The 18499-nt window shown below is 49.2% G+C and overlaps 1 protein-coding gene and 1 non-coding gene across 2 annotated transcripts; one reads left to right on the top strand and one right to left on the bottom strand.

The window, feature by feature from the left end:
• Positions 1-5923: 5923 nt before the first annotated feature.
• Positions 5924-8607, top strand: LOC100828627. Its single transcript, XM_003557844.4, has 3 exons — positions 5924-6642; positions 6732-7658; positions 7793-8607. Exons 1-3 carry the CDS (start codon positions 6610-6612, stop codon positions 8324-8326), a joined length of 1494 nt encoding a protein of 497 aa, XP_003557892.1. The 5' UTR covers positions 5924-6609; the 3' UTR covers positions 8327-8607.
• Positions 8608-12199: 3592 nt separating this feature from the next.
• TRNAF-GAA lies at positions 12200-12272 on the bottom strand. Its single transcript has one exon. It is a non-coding gene; the product is annotated as a tRNA-Phe (tRNA).
• Positions 12273-18499: the final 6227 nt, after the last annotated feature.

Here is an 18499-nt window from a genome sequence, read left to right as displayed (position 1 = left end):
ACCCGAATGACCCCAGAGCAGGAGCGAAGCCTGCCGGCGGAGATGCCGGCAGAGAGGAAGCCCAGGGGGGTCGAGGCCAAGCCCGGCGGAGATGCCGACGGAGATGCGGCTTATGGGTCCGTCTCGTAGGCGCGTGCTTGGGAGGAGCTAACCCGCAAGTGGAGTGGCTCGCGCGCTGCTGCTTGGCCCCAGGTTGGCACTGTGGGTCCGTCCCGGGTCCCTGGTCTGGTTAAGTGAGTGACGTGCGAGTCCCCGGCAATACAAAGCATAACACACGAGGACAGGAAGGTCCACCCCGCGAGCCAATTTCGGGAACAAGTACCAAGTAGAACCAGAAAACGAAATTGCTAAAAGTAGCGAATGATTACATGGGCTAATAAAACCATAATTGTTCAGCGGCGCCAAGCGCCACTTGTAGGAAACAAAATGAAAACAAAAGCTAGCAGGGGACTACGACGACTGGTTCCCGGGGGCTCCTGCTGGGGGCTCCGGCTCCGGCTTCCTCTGCATCCGCTCCACCACTTCGTCGACGAACTTGCCCACTGCTCTGGTGTGGGAGGGACCGTCCTCGCTGTCTGACCACGCGTCCAGCAGTGTCTCGAAGGGGAAGTCGGGGTGGTGGTAGTGCACCCGGGGGAGGATCGTCTCGGTGATCTCCCTGGCACACGACGCTATCTCCCCATCGCAGAACTTGGAGATCCACACGTCCAGCGCCCCGAGCTTCCCCACCATGTCGGAGAAGAATGGGATCAGGGTGCTGACGTCCGTGCCGTCCACTTTCGCCGCCTGCAGCTCGAACCTCGGCAGCAGCTCGCGTACGGCCTGCACGATCTCATGCAGCTTCACGGTCTCCCTCCGCCGCTGCTCCGACAACTTGTCGTGGTTGCTGCACGACAGCACCACTGCATGCTTGGCCTTGCAGAGGAGTTCCGTGAGCCGCACGATCTCCTTGGCCTTGCCCACATTGTCCTCGCCAGTCTTGACGAGCTCGCCTTGGGCAGTGGCCAGCTCGGACTCGAGATGGGCGCTCCTTTCCTTGGCGGAATTGAGCTCACCCTCGAGTTCGCGCTCCCGGGTCCGGAACTGCTCCCGTAGCTCCTTCTCTCGCCGTGCCGACGCCGCTGCCGCATCCTCCGCGGCCTTGGCCTGCTCCTCCAGCTTCGTGCGCAGCACCTAGTGTTGGGAGGAGTAGCTGCTGACCAGCTCGCTCTTCTCATTGAGGCGAGCTTGGGCTGTTGCCAGCACGTCCTCGTGCTCCTTGTTGGCCTTCTCCCGCGCTGCGGCTAGCAAGTCCAGCACTTGCTACTGTTCGGCGCGTTGGGCCTCCAGCTGCCGGTGGAGCTCGGCCTCGGGGACGACTGGCATTGTGGCCTTGTCCCTAGCCCGCCGTGCTAGCCGAGTCTCCTCCCTTAGCCGGGAGAGCTCCTGCTGCTTCCTCTCGACATCCTGCCGCACCTCACCCAGCTGGAGCTTCGCGAGCTCGTGGTGCTCCCTCACCTTGTTGAACAAGGTGACGAATGCCAGCTGCTGCTCCTTGATGGCGTCGAGGAATTGGTGCCCCTGATTGTAGATACTTGGGTCCCGGGTGATTGGGACCCAAGTCGCCCCGGCAAGAATGCCGAGGTCTGGGCTGGAGGTAGTGGCGGACGACGACGAGACCCCCGCCGCCATGGTCTGGCCGGATGAAGCATCGTCCCCTTGCAGGGGAGCCACCTGCTGCTCCCCAACCACGTCTTCCTCCACACCCACGCCCGTGGGTTGCGGGTCTGGTGGAGGGGCCACGCCCCCGGCAGGAGTCACCTCCTGCTGAGTGGCTGCGGGGCCCGTGCCTCCGGCCTACAAGGCCGGGGACGCGCCATCGAACCCCACTCCGGTAGCGGCGGTGGGTGCCACCACCGTCGTGTCTGGGGCGGCGGGGCTTGGCGCGGGAGCCACCTCCGGCTCGTCCCTCAACTCCGCATCCTCGACGTCAGAGGTGAGGTCGATCACCGTATCGTCTGCCCCCGTGGTGGGCGCACTGGGACCTGCGACAAGGGCAGAATGAGTACCTCAAGCTAAGATGGGGTACCCGGCGACGAGCGCAAGGGAGTTCTGGATGATTATCTTGCGGGGTCGCCGCGCTTGCAGGGGGAGGCTTGTCCCCCTCTGTCCCGGCTTCTGCTACTGGACTGCCTCCCGTAGGCTGGGTTTCGCCTGCAAGCCAAGGTAAACACACGGTTAAGGGTCAACGTGCAGAAGGAGCATGTGTAGTGGAGGCAGGGGAGGGGTCTGTACCTGCTGCGGGCTCCTCCTCCTCTAGGACCAGGTCGGTGGCAGGCGTAGTGGCGGCGCCGCTGGTCCTCGTGCCGGTCTGACTGGCACTGACACTAGCCCGGGTGCGCAGCTTCTTGCTGGGCGCGGCGGGTGCAGTGTCAGTCCTTCCCCTCTTGCCGGCTCCCGCCGGAGCGCTGTCCCTGCAAGGCATTAACAAAGAAGCAAAGGAATCAAGGCAAGCACAAACTCGTAACTAATATGGGGAGAAAAAACGACAGCTTACCTTGGGGGGTTGAGCTTGAGCGAGTAGCCCGCGAAGATTCCCCGCTCGAGCGGGACCGCGGACCCTCGTGGAGTTGCCGCGCCCCAGTTGCCGCGGAAGCCACTGAGGCACCTGCGGCCGTTGCAGAGGTGGCCGCTGCTGCCGGCGCTCTTGGTCGCCGCACCAGAGGCACATCGTCCTCGTCCTCCACCTCCGCCTCAGGGAGGACCGTCTGGGCTCCGGCAACGCCACCAGTCTCGTCGGAGGAGGACTCATCACCGGGCCAGCTGGAGTCCGATCCCCCTCGCTCTCCTCAGCCACTTGTTTCCCACGGGCTGCAGGTGGCAGAGGCCGCGGGGCTGAGACCGGGGGATCGGACATCAGCCCCCACTCGTTGCAGGGGGGGTAGCTGCCGACGATGTCGCGGAGGCCCGCGACGCTGGCGTGGAGAGATGGAGCACCTGGGAGCAGCTCGATGAAGGGGACATCCTCGCCGGTGATTTCCTTCACCCACCCCTGGATCACCTCCGGGGTCACGCCCGCACTCTGCAGGCGTGGGGTGTCGCCGGGCCCCGTGTACATCCACACGGGGCGAGACCGTAGCTGCAGCGGCGCGATGCGCCGGCTGATGTAGGTGCGCGCCACGTCCAGATCGGTGAGCTCCACTAGCCGCAGGGCCTTGATCTTCTTGACGATGGGAAGGAGCTCCGCGTCTCGTCTGTAGCGGTCCCACCAGCTGCCGCTACTCGCCGACAGCTCGGTGGGCGCATGGATGAACTCGTTGGGCTCGTCCACGCGAACCCAGCACCAGTCTGCGCGCCACTCCTTCTCGATCTTCTTCTCGTTCCGCACGATGAACTCCGATTTCATCTTGTCACGGGCGCGGAACGAGACCCCTGACAACATCACACCCGACTGCTCGACGTGCGGGTAGAAGTAATGGCAAAACAACGCCACCGACAGCATCACCCCGACAAACCCCTCGCAGAGGAATGGGAAGACGACAAGGAGGAAAAGAGAAGTGGGGTGGAGCTGCGCGACCTTGAGCTGGTATGCCGGCATGAGAGCGTGGAGAAAAAGGGAGTACAGAGGTATCAGCCCAGCGAGGATGAAGTGGGCGAACACCCGGAAGTCGTTGTCCTGGTGGTCGCCGGCGGCGGGGAAGATGAGCGTCTCGCCGTACTCATTGAACCAGGAGGCGACAGCGTGCCGAATCTTGTCGACCCTCTCGCCATTGTAGCCGGGCTTGAAGAAGGCCCGTTTGGCCCTCATCTCCCGGTTCCTCTGATCCTTCTCCGAGAGGGGCTTCTTGGAGGCCTTCTCGCCCTTGTTGACCGCAGAGCTCGTGGAGCCCTTCCCTCTCTTGGGGGCCGTGGGCGCCATGGGGAATGTGGATGGCGATTAGCAGGATTAAGGAGTGCGAGGAGGAATGGGGATGAGGAAGATGAACTCGGGGCTAAGTGATTGCCCCTCAGCGCAGCGGTGGGGTTTTATAGCACCCCAGCGCTGAGCAACGGTCACATCCGCACCCTACGGGTGCGCTGGGGATAACTACGTTTTAAGAGGGGAATGCGAGACGTGGCCTTAACCACCCGCGATTAAGGGGAAGGTTAGGGCGGAAATCTCGCCCCCACCACTCCGCCCGTAACGGCGGAGCCCCTGGGGCAACGCATGATCGGGAGCCCGAAACGACTTGGGACCCACGCGTCGGTTAGGGCGTAGCCCGGCAACCGACCAAGGATGATTTTGCCCGGGAACAGGCGTTGCCAGCCCACGCCTGAGGGCTACTGGCTAGTGGCACCCGGGGTACCACCGTTGCTTAACGCGTGGGTCGCCTCGCTTGCTCCCCGCAAGGACAGCACCCTGAGCAGCACAGTGCAGGCTGCCCGAGAAGCCACCAGCCCGGCAGAACTAGCCGGGCTGCGGGGGTTACCCCGGATGATAGCGTGAAGATCCCCGTCGGGACGCCCCCCGAGAAGCCCACTTGCCGGGGAGGGTGTTCCCTGGCGCAGGCGTTTACAACAGGGGCGATGCCCAGCAAGCAGAGTATCGACGCCACTGCCCGGCAGGCTTCTTTTGTGCAGGGTTGGACGGAGCGTGGAGTGTAACGCAAGCCGAGCATTACATGCCCCGACAGGGAGGTGGTTTCCTGTCTAGTCAGCATACAGTGAGTAGCCCATAGTGAGTCTAGGGCACGTGTGGCCCTAGCTACAGTGTGTCCCACCGTGCATGCACGCCAGCATAGCAAACACAAGCTGCCTTGGGTCCTTGTTCAGCGCGTGTCCAAAGCGCGTCCCCCATGCAGACCGTGGCACCTGTGGTATCCCCTTGAGTATAAAAGGAGGTCCATCGCCACCGGTCAAGGTGTTACGATTTCCTAAGGTTAGACTGGAGCGTAGATTGCAATCCCGAGAGATTTTAGTCCAGAAGTAGCAAGTAGCCACTTAGCAGAAAGGGAAGAGAGCGCCCGGGTACTCCCCCGGCAACTTGTAAACGCTTGTTCATTGGCTAATAAACACTCAGAAGCAGGATCTAGGGTTTTACACCTTCGGGTGGCCCGAATCTGGGTAAACCGACTTGTGCATTGCAACGCCCGTCATTGGCCTCGCCGGTGATCGCCGGAGCGATCCCCAACGCCCACTGCCGAACCAAAAAAGGGGGTGCCTCGCATCCCCGGTGTCTAAGCCCCGGGCTACGACACCGTGCTGCCTTGGACTCAGATCCGCCGCATCCCATCAACGATGTTGGGGAATAACATCCTCGCTCCAGAGCAACCACCTCGCCCCGGCCTCCGGCGACGAACGCCAGCGACACTCTGAGAAACAAATCTCGCACGATCTGAAGAACTGCGAGAAGACCAAGCTGCCGATCTAGAGAACCGACAAGCACACATCGCCATCAACTCCGAGACGCCACCATGAAGGTCGCCGCAGGTGTGGGAGTAGAGTTGAGGCAGATTTATTTGCCCGGACGCTGCTCCCACCACCCCAACGACGCATAGTAGAAAAACCCAAACTCTAAATATTAGGCCAAGACGAGGAATGAGGTCCCCTCCCACTCCTGCCGCCGGAGCGGCAAGCGGAGCGAGAGGGGACCGAGGATTCACTGGTAGAAGCCGCCGCCCTTATCGCCTCCGAGAGAGACGAGAAGAAACCGTCTCACGGGAGCGGTTCATGATACACGGCTGCTTTTGTGCTAAAATAAGGAGGTGAACCTAGTTAATCATTACTTTCGTACTAAAATAATGACAATTTCTTAAATTTCGATCCATCTATTGAACAAATAAACAAGCGATTGGACCGGTGAACCGGGAAGCGGCAGGCCTCACCGGTTCGGACCGTTGGGTCACTGCTGGGCCGAGCTTCGAGACTCGGGTACTTGGGGGCCATATAGTCTCACTCTCAAAAGAAACCCTGATAAGCTCAAAAGAAACCCTGATAAGCGACCAGATCCTTCCACGCGCCGCCGGCGAAAACATCCCACCCGCGCGCCTTTGCGGCAGGCGCCACCCTCCACCCGCCCCTCACCCCTCGACAACAACTAGCCTTCGCACCCCTGCCGCTGGGCGACAGCCACTCTCCACCGTGCCCTTGCGACCGGCGCCACCTCCGTCTCCGGGTATGTCGCGCAGAATAAGCTCACGGGAGCAGTGGGTTTCCTTGTATAATTGTGCTAGAAAAGATATTGGTTTCGTTTTAGATTCAGATCTCAAGCGGACTCGAAAAGGAGCTATTTTTAGTCTCAGGAACTCGTCCTGAGATGTTGTAATCAGGTTTGGAGTCGGAAGGCGGCGGAGGACAGCCGGCTAGTTGTCTGCTTAGTTGTGCCCGCCTGCCCGGCGGCGGAGGAGACGGGCTAGTTGCCTGCTTTCTTGCGCTGCCCTCCTCCGTTAGTAAAGGCAGCATCCATTGATCTTCTTGTGTAATCGAGAGAGAAAGGAGCTGATTTTTCATTAGGGAAGTTTCTCTCTTGAGAACTGTTACTCAGGATTTGAGTCATCCAGTTGTTGTGCCGGCCACACATAGAGAAGGAGTAGGATTTGAGTTCATCGATCCATCGAATAAGGTGATCTCTGGTGTATTGGATAATTGGAGATGAAGAACAAGGGGAGTCGCAGAAGGCCCAATGTAAGTGTTTTAGCTGTTTCCTCTTTTGTTCATGCCGCTGTGTTCATTTTATGAGGCTTATTTTTTTGCTGTAAATAAATGTGATGCAGAAAGCCGCAGCTCCCCGTAAAGGTGAAGCTGCTTCGGACGGAGCCGGAGGAGACAGGCTTAGCAAGCTGCCTGATGACATTCTACTCAACATCCTGGAGAGGGTGGACACGCTAGATGCCTTAAGAACCTGCATCCTCTCGAAGCGAATGCTGAAGCTCCCCACCATGCTCTCACGGTTTGACATAGACGTTGGTAACCTTGCGCGTCACCATGACGCGGCGTCCTATGGCTACACCCTTAATCATGTTATTCAGTACAACAATGCTGTTGCTGGTGTCGCAGAGAAGATCCTGAGTGCAAGGAATCTAGAGATCCCCATCCGCAAGCTAAGGCTCAGATTCTACGTGGGGCGTGATGGATGCCTCTCCATCAGCAAAGCTTTTGCGTGCACCATGGCAACTCAGAGGGTTGACAACGCTGAGTTTGTGCTCCTCACCGAGAAGTCTTGTTTGAAATGCACTCACGACAATCTCCTCTACTATGCGCAGCAGTTCAATAACTGTCTTGGTGATTATCCAGCTGCATTTGCTGGCCTCACGCACTTGTGGCTGCGCAATATGAGGTTTGGTGAACTGGACATCCCCAACGTCCTCAGCACCTGCAAGCGGTTGGTATCTTTGCGTTTGTCCAACTGTGACGCCGGGGTCCGTTCGGTGCTGCACATAGAGCATGCCCAACTTGTTGAGCTCTGCATCGAGGAGGGGAAATTTGAGGCAGTCCAGCTCAATGGTCTACCAAAACTCCAACATGTGAACTTTGTTGGCTGGTGTTGCCCAGACCCCCTGACTTTTCGTTCTGTCCCGCAGCTTCGAAAGCTGCGTCTCGAACAAATCGGTATTAGTTCGACTAAGAATCTCCAGTTAAGTCAGTTCCTTGCTAATGTCCCCTGGATAAGCGACCTGCATCTGGATTTTAGAAGTGAAAAGGTACTCACTCTAGTCATCTGTGTCTCATCTCTACTCTTTGATGCTTATAATAGTACTGCAAGTGTTTTCTAGCTCTTGATGTAACTTATTTGCAGTCTGCACTTGATTATTAATTTGCTTTTTTTTTTTGCCAGATTTGGGTTCTACCAGAAAGCCCCAAACTGCTTGCCCCTGTGCTTGGCAAACTACAGATCGTGAACCTGGATAATCTTCCTGAAGGATGTGATATGGCTTGGACCATGTTCATTCTGGAAGCTGCACCCTCCCTAAGGGAGCTATGCATCACGGTGTGGGATGATTGGTGCAAAATTGTAACAGACAAGGAGTTTCGAAGGAAAAATGGTTACTGTGAGAAGGCAAATGTGGAGTGGCAACCATCTGATTTTGATTTGAAGCACAAGAATCTGGTTAAGCTTACCATCCATGGATTCCAACCTGATGTAATCTTCGTGCGATATGTTAGGCGCATTTTGGAAGTTGCGGTGAACATGGGGGATATATCTCTGCATGACAGGAAGGTGTGTGAGCGCTGCATGGATTTGGATCCAGAGATCAAGGTTTGCCCTTCTAGATATCCGAGGACCACTGAGGAGAAGGATATGTTGAAGGTGGAGATTACCAAGGAGTTGGGAATGGCTTCGCATGCTGTGATTCACTTCAGGTCCTAATAATTGAGAATAAGGTGCATGGCATGGTATCAGTTATCACTATGACTCCTCTGATCCTATATTGTTGTGTACTAAAACAACGACAAGAATTTATGATAGGAGGGAGTAGAGTGTAAATCATTCATGACATCAGCATGATCTGTCCTGTCATGTAACAGGAAGGATTTCCCGAGCGACTCCTACATGCTTGTTGCATTTATACTCTTATGTTTCCTTAAATTGAAGCTTCTACTATTATGTGGAGAAAATAATATTAATTATATGTTCTGAGTATTCTGATATCCGAGATTCTGGTGGAGGTATTTGGTTTGTTGCATTCGACAGTTTCCTGCAAGTATTTGTTAGCATCCGAGACTCCTAAGAACGGTTAACGCAGCAACGATTTACTAGCATGATGCATCAGAAGTAAAAACAACCAGCGGTGGTAGCCCGACCAAACATAAAAAGCAGACAATAACCTGAAATATGATACTGTATCTATATTTATGAAAAATATGAGATTCTCCAGTTTTTTTATAGAACATCTCTCTGAATCCTCTACGACCTGGGTCGTTCCCCCGATACGGCTAGACCACATCGATCTATCGGCACCTGGCAAACTGAATCTCAAAGCAATCAACCCCCAGTAACCGCGATTCCTGGTTACCAAATCACCAGTCTGTTTTCATGTTTACCTAAATCCCAATTCCCACGTCGGAGCTCTTTCCTAGACCTCTCATGTTCCTGCGGTCCTAGAATTAATTTGACGCATAGATTTTTCACTAGCTGCGTACGCACGCTTCGCCGCGCTGGTAACAAATCTGAAGACTCGCCTATCGAACTTATCAGACCACTTACTCAACCATATCATTCTACAGCTGCATAGACTGATTATCAGCTGTGAAGAAGCATTCCTGAAAAAAGAGAAGATGTCAAGACAACTGTATCCTTTATGCACCTATTATTGAATCAGTTAAGACAATATTCGTGAAGAAGAAGAAGAAAATGAAAGCAAGACACATCATGGTACAATAGGTAGAGCCAATGAGGTGGAGATGGTAGAGCGGCGACTGTTGTAGGAAATGATCTCCTATAAAAAGGTTTATGAGAAAATAAGCCGAGAGAATGGCCACTGCAAACCAAGTACAGAGAACATCAGGAACTTCATGAGTTTCCTAGAAGAGTTGATCTGAAAGAAGTTGAGGTAGGCTAGTTTTGGACCAACGCAATCTAAAAATACTCGTATGTTACCAAATGTAAGATGAATTCACGTAATGAGCTTGCTTTTGCATATTCATGTGCGTTCATCTACCAGGGATTGGAAGAGTATTATGAAGATCCAGCGCCTAATAGCACACATAACCCTGCTACTGCTTTCATGACAACCAATCCTCCACAATTCATTCTCCCTCCAAACATGGTAGAAGAAAGCAAGGCATTTGATCTATCTTCACAAGCTAAAGGTGCCGAAGGTTACAATGTTCGTGCGGAGCAAGCGAGGCTGATCTACCAAAAAACCGTATCAGGTGGCCTGCAAAGCCCTACAGATGACGGTGTCTCGCAGGAAGCAATTCTAGAGAGGGTTAATTCCAAGAGCAAGCCGAGTCCTATTAGCTTGGCCATAGGCTGTCCCTGAAATGGAGCAGTGGAGTTGGCCCAAGAATTGGTTGTTTGAAGGATTATCCAGTGGAGCTAAAATGCAAGCAATGGAGATGGTAAACCTCTCACCAAGAGCATCGACTCCTTCTGCCTCGTGGAGGTTGCTAGTCAGCCAGTTTGCCTCAAACCCACCTTGCCAAACGATGCCTCTCTTGCCAATGCAGGCCTCTATGCCCCAGGCAAGCTAGAAACATACTAATGGCTCATGTCATGGAACAAATGTGCACAGGATCAAGAAAGCTTTGCAGCTAGTCATTGCAGTTATGTATGTGTCATGTTTGGTCTGTGCTATACCTGGGCAAACCCTGGGCCGGGCTTCATAAAAGCCCGATGGCCAAACCTGAAGCCCAAACCCGGCCCGGCCTGAAACCCCGAAAATATGCCATTTAAGCATTAAAATAATTATTTTCGGAATAAATAAATGATTATTTATACCTATTTTTCTAAAAAATACCTGTTTTTGGTCATTTCGGGCTTTCGGGCCGGGCTTGGGACAAGAAAGTGAGGCTCGATCCCGGCCCGGGATGTCGGGCTTCAGGCCGGGCCACCCATGCCCAGGTATAGTCTGTCCTGCCAGGCCAGACATTTGGTTGATGCTTGCTGCCTTCCCCACATTCCATGAGCCTTTTTTTAGGAATTCGATGAGCCCATTCTAGTACTTCAGAAGTTCAGATGATTTGGTGAGGGTTATAACAGTTCCCAAGTTGCTTGAATTTTCAGATGTTCTTTTCTTGTGTGTGCGTGCCCAATGTAAATGCTACAGATCAAAGCTTCGGCACAAGATTTCCTGTATCATAATCAGGATTGCTTGCAGCTAGTACTACAGAAACATGACTGATTACTACAATCAGGTGAGATTCGGGTACCCACGGGCACGAGTGAATTCAAGGAAAAACTTCAGTTTCCGCTGGAAAGCGGTGCATTTGAAGACTATCACAGTATTTTACCTCACTGGCACTATGAACAGATAAGTCATAATTCATAATTGTCAGTAGCCATCACCAGGAACAGGGACCAATTAGTCTATATGAAAAAAATGAAATGAAATATAAGCAGAGACAACCAACCATGGAGTGAAATGGTTGTTAAAACTAAATAATATTTCTTTCATCTCATTACACAGCGCACACAAGGATATCACCTAAAAAAGTCACATTTAAGAAAATTAGCAGTTATCAACAAGATTTCATCACAGTACTGATTTACATTTTGCCTGGAACAGTGAAATAGATAGCATGAATACTATTCATCTCAAAATACATGAGAATGATCTTTTGTGGCAGGAAATTGTCATAGCTCGGTATCTTAAGCTTCCCCACGGTACAATCATGTCTCACAGAAAAATTCCAAAAAACTTATGGCTTCATTTTTTGCGGGGGAAAAAGAAACTTATGGCTGATAGGTAAACTTGGATCCTTTACTGTCCACTACAATAGAAGCAGTCACACTGAGTGAACTAAAAAATGGCTTCTTTGCTAGTTACAGAAGGTTGCAGCAAAAGATTACCTCCACAGTAAATCGCAAAATACAAGTGAATGGTACAATGGTACATGCATATCTCATAACTCATAATAATAGAGTAAACAAAAGAATCAGATTTCCATCTGTTACCTATGTAGTAAACTACTTGAATGTGCACTTGAAAAGCCTTTAGTTAACATTAGAACTTTTTCTTTTGCGAAAAACATTAGAACTAATGACGAGGAACCTAACACAAAGGTCTGAAACACTCCAAACTATAGCATAACATTAAGTGGAAAGCACTGGCAATTTTATCAACAAAATATCATGAGTCAGACATAACATGCTCGCTGGGTCGGTTGTGGACCTCAAGAGATTGCTGAGATTGTAAAGCTTGATTGTAACCTCTTTGTTGGTTAATGAAATTTCCATTTACAAAAAAAAAAGACACAACATCCGAGGTGCTCCATCTCAAAGAACTAAGAAGGAAAAAGAATCCTCCAACTTAAGTCTTCAGAAGTAAGATATGAACCTAACCTAGGACCATCTTGTTGACCACAAAATAGGAGAACCAGCAAGAACTCCTAGCTTCTATGTATTCCTGATCCAACCACAGTCCAGTGCACAATTTCTTTGAACGAAAGTTCAGTGCACAATTAATAGCTACGGCCTCCGTTCCAAATTCTAAAATGTTTTGGCAAGCTAAAACAACTGTATCCTAATCCATCTTGAGGCATTTTTATCAAAACCTATTCGGTCGATCTTTTTTTTCTCTGCCAGGAACCAGATTTGAACCGGTGACACGAGGATTTTCAGTCCTCTGCTCTACCAACTGAGCTATCCTGACCTTTTCTTGTGCATCATCCTAGTAGAGTATTTGTATCTATGTCAATTAAAGGGACTCAGAAATCAATTAAACTATTTCAAATTCCAAATTGAAAATAGAGTTAATAACCGAGAGTCCTTAAACATAGAGTTAATAACCGAGAGTCCTTGCGGATACTCTAATAAAAAAGAAATCTATTCGATGAATAGGATAAGATCCATTGAGTTCTCTTCGCACTCCTTTGTGAAAGAGTAGAATGAGAAAGCTAATGAATCTTAAACCCATTGATAAAAAGAAAAAAAGAGGATAAAAGTTAGGGAATAAAAGAGGATAGTTGGGGAATAAAAAGGATTTGGGGATAGAGGGACTTGAACCCTCACAACTTATAAAGTCGACGGATTTTCCTTTTACTCGAAATTTCATTGTTGTCAGTATTGACATGTAGAATGGGACTCTCTCTTTGTCCTCGTCCAATTAATCCACTTTTTAAAAGATCTCAAGTACTTTGAATTGAAGGATTTGATTACTCAAGATTCAATTAGAATGGATTCACAATAATTCTAAAAAAATTATTAATTTTTTATTTCATAATCCTTCCTAATTTCATTCTAAAAAAGAATAAAGAACCTATGTTATACTATGTTATACTATGGATTCTATGGTTAATCGTTTACTATGTTAGTATCTATACGTGTTTATTAGATGTAAAAATCCCTTCTTTCCACGCATGCAGGAATAATAGCTAGTCCATAATATGGACTAGCTATTATCATGCGCATATGCACGCAAGCACATACGCGGGTATGCATGCGTGCGGTTATAGCTCGAGTGCACATGCCTGTGTGTATGCGTGCGGTTATAGCTCGCACCCGTTACGCGTGTGCGCATGACGCGCACACACACCCACCCGCACGCATTGACTAATAAACCCCTGTTTAAACAACCGTTTAACACATCAAACGTACAATCTATCGTCAAGACCCCTTGACTCACGATTCTGGACGTGCTAGTATAGCGAAAAAACCGTTTCTCAATCAAACCGTATCCCCTTGAATCGTGTCCGGTTGCAACTCCGGCTCCATCTCGTCAAGCTAATCCGCTGCCTGTTTTTCCCACCAATCCGAACCCATGCCCGAACCCGGGCTCTCCCTTCGGGCCGAAGTCAACCCCATCCCCAATCTTGGGGCCCATCTTTTTCTTTACACCTACCCGAGCCCATGTGATTGTTTCCGAACAGGGCTCGCCCTTCGGGACGGAACTGTCTGTTCCCGAACCAGAAAGCAAGCGCTCCCTAGCGGGCCGAAGCTGTCTTGTCTGTTTCTGAACCGGGCTCTCCCTTCGGGCCGAAGTCCCTTTCCGGTATCTTACCCTTTTCGAGTCCAATCTCAAAGGGCGCTTAGGCCACCCAATCAGGCGTCTGATCTTGGCGTGGGATGCAGCAGCATACTCAACTTCCTCGGTCGCCATGAGCGGAGGGGAGCGAAGAGGTGCGGCGCGGCGGTGGGATATTGCGATGAAACCCTAATCTAACGGGGTTTTTTATTTTTTTTGAGCGAAATGGGGGTTTGTTATATCGGATTTGCTATACACCAGGCGCCTGGTTTTTTTTTTAAACTAGACGACTGTGTGGCCGCACGATCTCTCTTTGAGATTCGCGTGATGAGCTCCTTCAGTTTTTTAGCCTTTTGCCTTTTGTTGCCCGCCCGACGAATTATTTTTTTGCTAATTTAAAATCCTCTCATCTCTTCTTCCTCACGGAAGCTTCGGCCGCGCCACTGCTGTTCGGTGAGCATCAAGTTCGTATTCACCCTTTCTAACAGAGCTATGTTCCTCTCCACATAGCTCAGCGCTCTGATTTTTGTCCTCACCCTTGAGAAACAGCGGAGGGGGCCGGTGTGGTTGGATCTGTCCTCGGCGGCGGCGAGCTCTGGTATGTGTGCGCTGTTAGTTCGTACCGCCTTGTGCTGTTTTTAATCCGCTGCTTGTTGGGTATTTTGATGCTGGGCCATTTTTGGGTTCGCTGTTGGTGTTCGTGGGAGGCAGTCCATTGCGTACCGGATGTTTTAGGTTTGCTCGTCGGCGGGTGAGGCCATGCGTGGGCGGCTGTTGAGATTGTGCCTGTGTGAGGGAAACTATGCATGCTTGTTAGTGGATCTGTGCCCACATGGGTTGGTTGTTCTTTAGTGGCTTCATCAGCGTTCATCTAGTTGTTTTTTGGATCTGCATGTGCTCTATTTCAAGGTTTCCTCCGGTCTGAATTTTAGAACTATTTAGGGAGCTGGATTTGGCATTGCTGTTGCTGGCTTTATGATGATTCATGCTTCATATTTTTAACTGATGCCATTTGAAATGCCAAGATCACTACACGTGGTATCACACAACTGAAGCACCAATCTGTATTATGGTTGTTCTCATTGCCTCTTAGGGGCTGCTGAGGCTCATACATTTGTCATCATCTCATTAGCCAATGGTTATGTGATCTACATTTTCGTGCTAATGCGACCAATCTATCTGTACATTGATATGCACTTCACTTTTAACCTGGAATGCATGTTTATATTTTATATGTTAATTGGTTAGCTAGTAATTGTAAACGTGAGTAATATGTTTCAATGTGATTTTGTGACATATCAGCTGGTAGTGTGATATATGAGCTGATTTTGCTACCTATTTTTTATTATGTGACATATCAGCAACTAATACCCTTTTTCAGTTGCAGGCCATGTGTATATTTTGGTTTTGCCCACAACAGAGTATAAGTTTTGGGTAAGCTTTTCATTGTTAGCTCTGTTAACTTGTTCTCTGAAATAATATGTGTCAATGTGATATCTACATGTCACATTGTGAGCGTGTGACATATCAGAATAGTTTGTGCTTGTTTTGTTTGTTGATTGCTGAATTTTGTGATTAGCTCTAGCGTACTAAATTCAAGCAAGTTAACTGTTTTTTGCTCATTTTGGTTGATGTTTGGTTATAGGATCTTTTTCAGGTGCAAACTATGTGTTTATTTTATTTTTGCTCACAACACAGTATAATCTTTTCATTGTTAGCTTGTAACCCTAACTTGTTTTCTGAAAAAAAAAATTGAAGCGCATCATGTCTAATATCGAAGCTGGCGCTGATGATGATGGTTCCAGTTCTGAATATAATTCTAATTATTCCCTGAACCAATATCAAACGGGCTTAGGACACCTAACAAAGGAGAGCCCGAGGTTGCAACTGAAATGAAGTTTCGTATTGATTCTGACGAATGCCTGACAATAGTAGGCTCAACCATGTGGAAAAATTTTGTGGTTAATGCTGGTCTGAAGGAAAAGAATCACATTTCTGTCCTTATCTTCAAGGAAATGTTGTTGGAAATATGCCCTAGAGGCAATAATAAATTTGTTATTATCATATTTCATTGTTCTTGATAAATGTTTATTGCCCATGCTATAATTGTATTGATTGGAAACTCAAATACATGTGTGGATAAATAAACAAATACCGTGTCCCTAATACGCCTCTACTAGATTAGCTCGTTGATTAAAGATGGTTAAGGTTTCCTAACCATAGACATGTGTTGTCATTTAATAACGAGATCATATCATTAGGAGAATGATGTGATGGACAGACCCAAACCTAAACATAGCTTTTGATCGTGTCACTTAAGTTTAAGTTGCTTATGTTTTATTATGTCAAGTATTATTTCTTTAGACCATGAGATCATGCCACTCCCTAGTACCGGAAGAATACTTTGTGGGCATCAACCGTCATCTCGTAACTGGGTGATCATAAAGGTGTTTTTCAGGTATCCCAGAAGGTGCTTGTTGGGTTGTATGGATCAAGACTGGGATTTGTCACTCCTTGTGACGGAGAGATATCTTTGGGCCCTCTCGGTAATATAACATCCTAATGAGCTTGCAAGCATGCGACTAATGTGTTTAGTTGCGGGGGTATTATATTACGGAACGAGTAAAGAGAACTTGCCGGTAACGAGATTAAACTAGGTATGGCGATACCGACGATCAAATCTCGGGCAAGTAATATATCGCGAGACAAAGAGAATTGGATACTGGATTAATTGAATCCTCGACATAGTGGTTCAACCGATGAGATCTTCGTGGAATATGTGGGAACTATTATGGACATCCAGGTCCCGCTATTGGTTATTGATATTTGATCATGTCCACATGTTCTCGAACCCGTAGGGTCACACACTTAACGTTTCATGTTGCTTGGGTTAGATGAGATAAATGATGATGATATCGAATTATGATTCGGAGTCTTGGATGGGATTCTAGACGCAACGAGGAGCTCCGGAATGTTCTGGAGATAAAGATTTATATATGGAAAGTTGTTTTCAGGGTTCTGGAAAGTTTGGAATATTTCCCGGTTTTGACCGGGAAGCTTCTAGAAGGTTCTGGAGGGATCCTTCCACCTTGAGGCCCACCTATCCCTGGGCTAAATGGGCCTGTGAGGGAGCACCCTGGCCTTAATGGGCCGAGGGGCTAGCCCACAGGGCCCATGCGGCCAGGAGGAGAGTCCTGGCCGCGGGAGAGTCCTGGCCGCCGGAGAGTCCTGGCCGGCCACGCCTCCTCTACCCCTATATAAATAGAAGGGGGGGCAAGGGAGAGAGATAACCCCAAGCTTTCAGTTGGATCTCTCTCCCCTGAGCCCTCCTCTCCTCCTCTTCTCACGCGCACGGCGTAGCCCTGCCCGTGAGAATATTCACCATAGTCACCACGCCGTCGTGCTGCCGGGATCTCGTCTACCTCTCCCTCTCGCTTGCTGGATCGAGGAAGGAGGAGACAACGTGAAGCTGAACGTGTGGATACCAAGGAGGTGCTGTCCGTTCGGCACTGAGATTGATCTCATTGAAAGTTCCACTACACCAACAACGATCTCGTGATCGTAACGCTTAGCGGTCTACGAGGGTATGGTGTTCATGATCCCTCTCGTTACATACATCTAGTATATATATTCTTGGGTTTTCTTCCGCACTTCTCGTAGGAAATTTTTGTTTCCTATGCAACAAACCTAACAAATGTCTCGCCTAGTAGTTTGTGTTAAGAAGCCATGAGCATCTTGTTATGAAGTAACCTCACATGGATGAAATCATGTGCTATCTAGCTTATTATGTAAGGAGTTTGCTTTTGAAACCAAAATACTCTAATGGTTTGTGTTAGTTGCACCCTTAGTTGTGTTAGAACCCCGTTCTTAGAGATATGCCGCTGTGAAAGCACCGGGACTTTAATGGTTGTGTAATGATTTATTTTGCTGTTACCATCTCTATTGAGTTTTGTTCTTTACAATTTGGTGGCTGCTGGTACGGGAGTTGTCGGCGGAGCATGTTCATATTAACTTTCCTGCTAGTTGTCTAAAATTTTTGGCAAGGGAAGCTAGAGCCCCAATTGAATCAGCATTAATGAACAGGTACACTTCTTTTTTGCCCTGCTTTTGTTATGCTTTCTGTATTTGTGTATCCAATTATTTTTTGGCCCTTATCCGGTGATTGCGATTTCCGCTTTTAGATCATAGATACAAAGTGCACCTTCCCATATTTGCATGAGCTAGATTTTTGGCCCTTCTTGTTATCTTATTTAATTCCATCTAGCTTACCATGTACAATCGGATGCGTTTATGAATTGCAATTGCTTTTGATTGTCACTGGGATTGTCCACTAGTGGCTTTCATCCTTAACTTTTTACTCATGTCAACTACATGTAGCTTACTATGCGGAAATCGGGCTTCTTATGGATTGCAATCGCATTTATTCATTATTCTGATTGCACAAGAGTAATTGTCAAGGTTTATGTGTCGATTCTGATTTTTGCCCAGCTCTAAGAAAAGAGGCTGAATATGTCTCTTTTTGTCCCAACTTTGTGTGCTTACTCTACCGTGGATCATAGGCGCAATGAACCAAAATCAACCACTTTGTATGTATCTCAATTGCATCTAGCTTGCTGCGCGTAATCGTGTTTCATATGAGTTGCAATCGCATTTTGTGTGACATTGGAATTGCACAAGAGTATTATTTTTTCTCAAGCACTTTTGTGTCGATTCTGATTTCTGTCCAACTGTACGCCCAGACGCTGAATCTGTCTCTTTTTGTCCCTACTTTGTGTACTTACTCTAATGTGGATCATAGGCGTAATGAACCAAAATCTGACACCTTTTGTATGTATCTCAATTGCATGTAGCTAACTATGCGCAATCAGGTTTCATAGGAGTTGCAATTGCATTCGTGAGACACAGGAATTGCACTA

This window comes from Brachypodium distachyon, chromosome 1 (genome assembly GCF_000005505.3).
Source record: "Brachypodium distachyon strain Bd21 chromosome 1, Brachypodium_distachyon_v3.0, whole genome shotgun sequence".
Lineage (NCBI taxonomy): Eukaryota > Viridiplantae > Streptophyta > Magnoliopsida > Poales > Poaceae > Brachypodium > Brachypodium distachyon.
Note: the sequence above shows the minus strand (reverse complement) of the source record. Positions and strands in the feature narration are given on the sequence as shown.

What these genes read in the sequence shown, in the direction of transcription:
- LOC100828627 (XM_003557844.4), top strand. Translation starts at nt 6,610, where the DNA reads ATGAAGAACAAGGGGAGTCGCAGAAGGCCCAAT. An exon ending in GGAGTCGCAGAAGGCCCAAT is followed by an intron (nt 6,643 to 6,731) that starts GTAAGTGTTTTA and finishes AATGTGATGCAG; the next exon opens with AAAGCCGCAGCTCCCCGTAA. An exon ending in TGGATTTTAGAAGTGAAAAG is followed by an intron (nt 7,659 to 7,792) that starts GTACTCACTCTA and finishes TTTTTTTGCCAG; the next exon opens with ATTTGGGTTCTACCAGAAAG.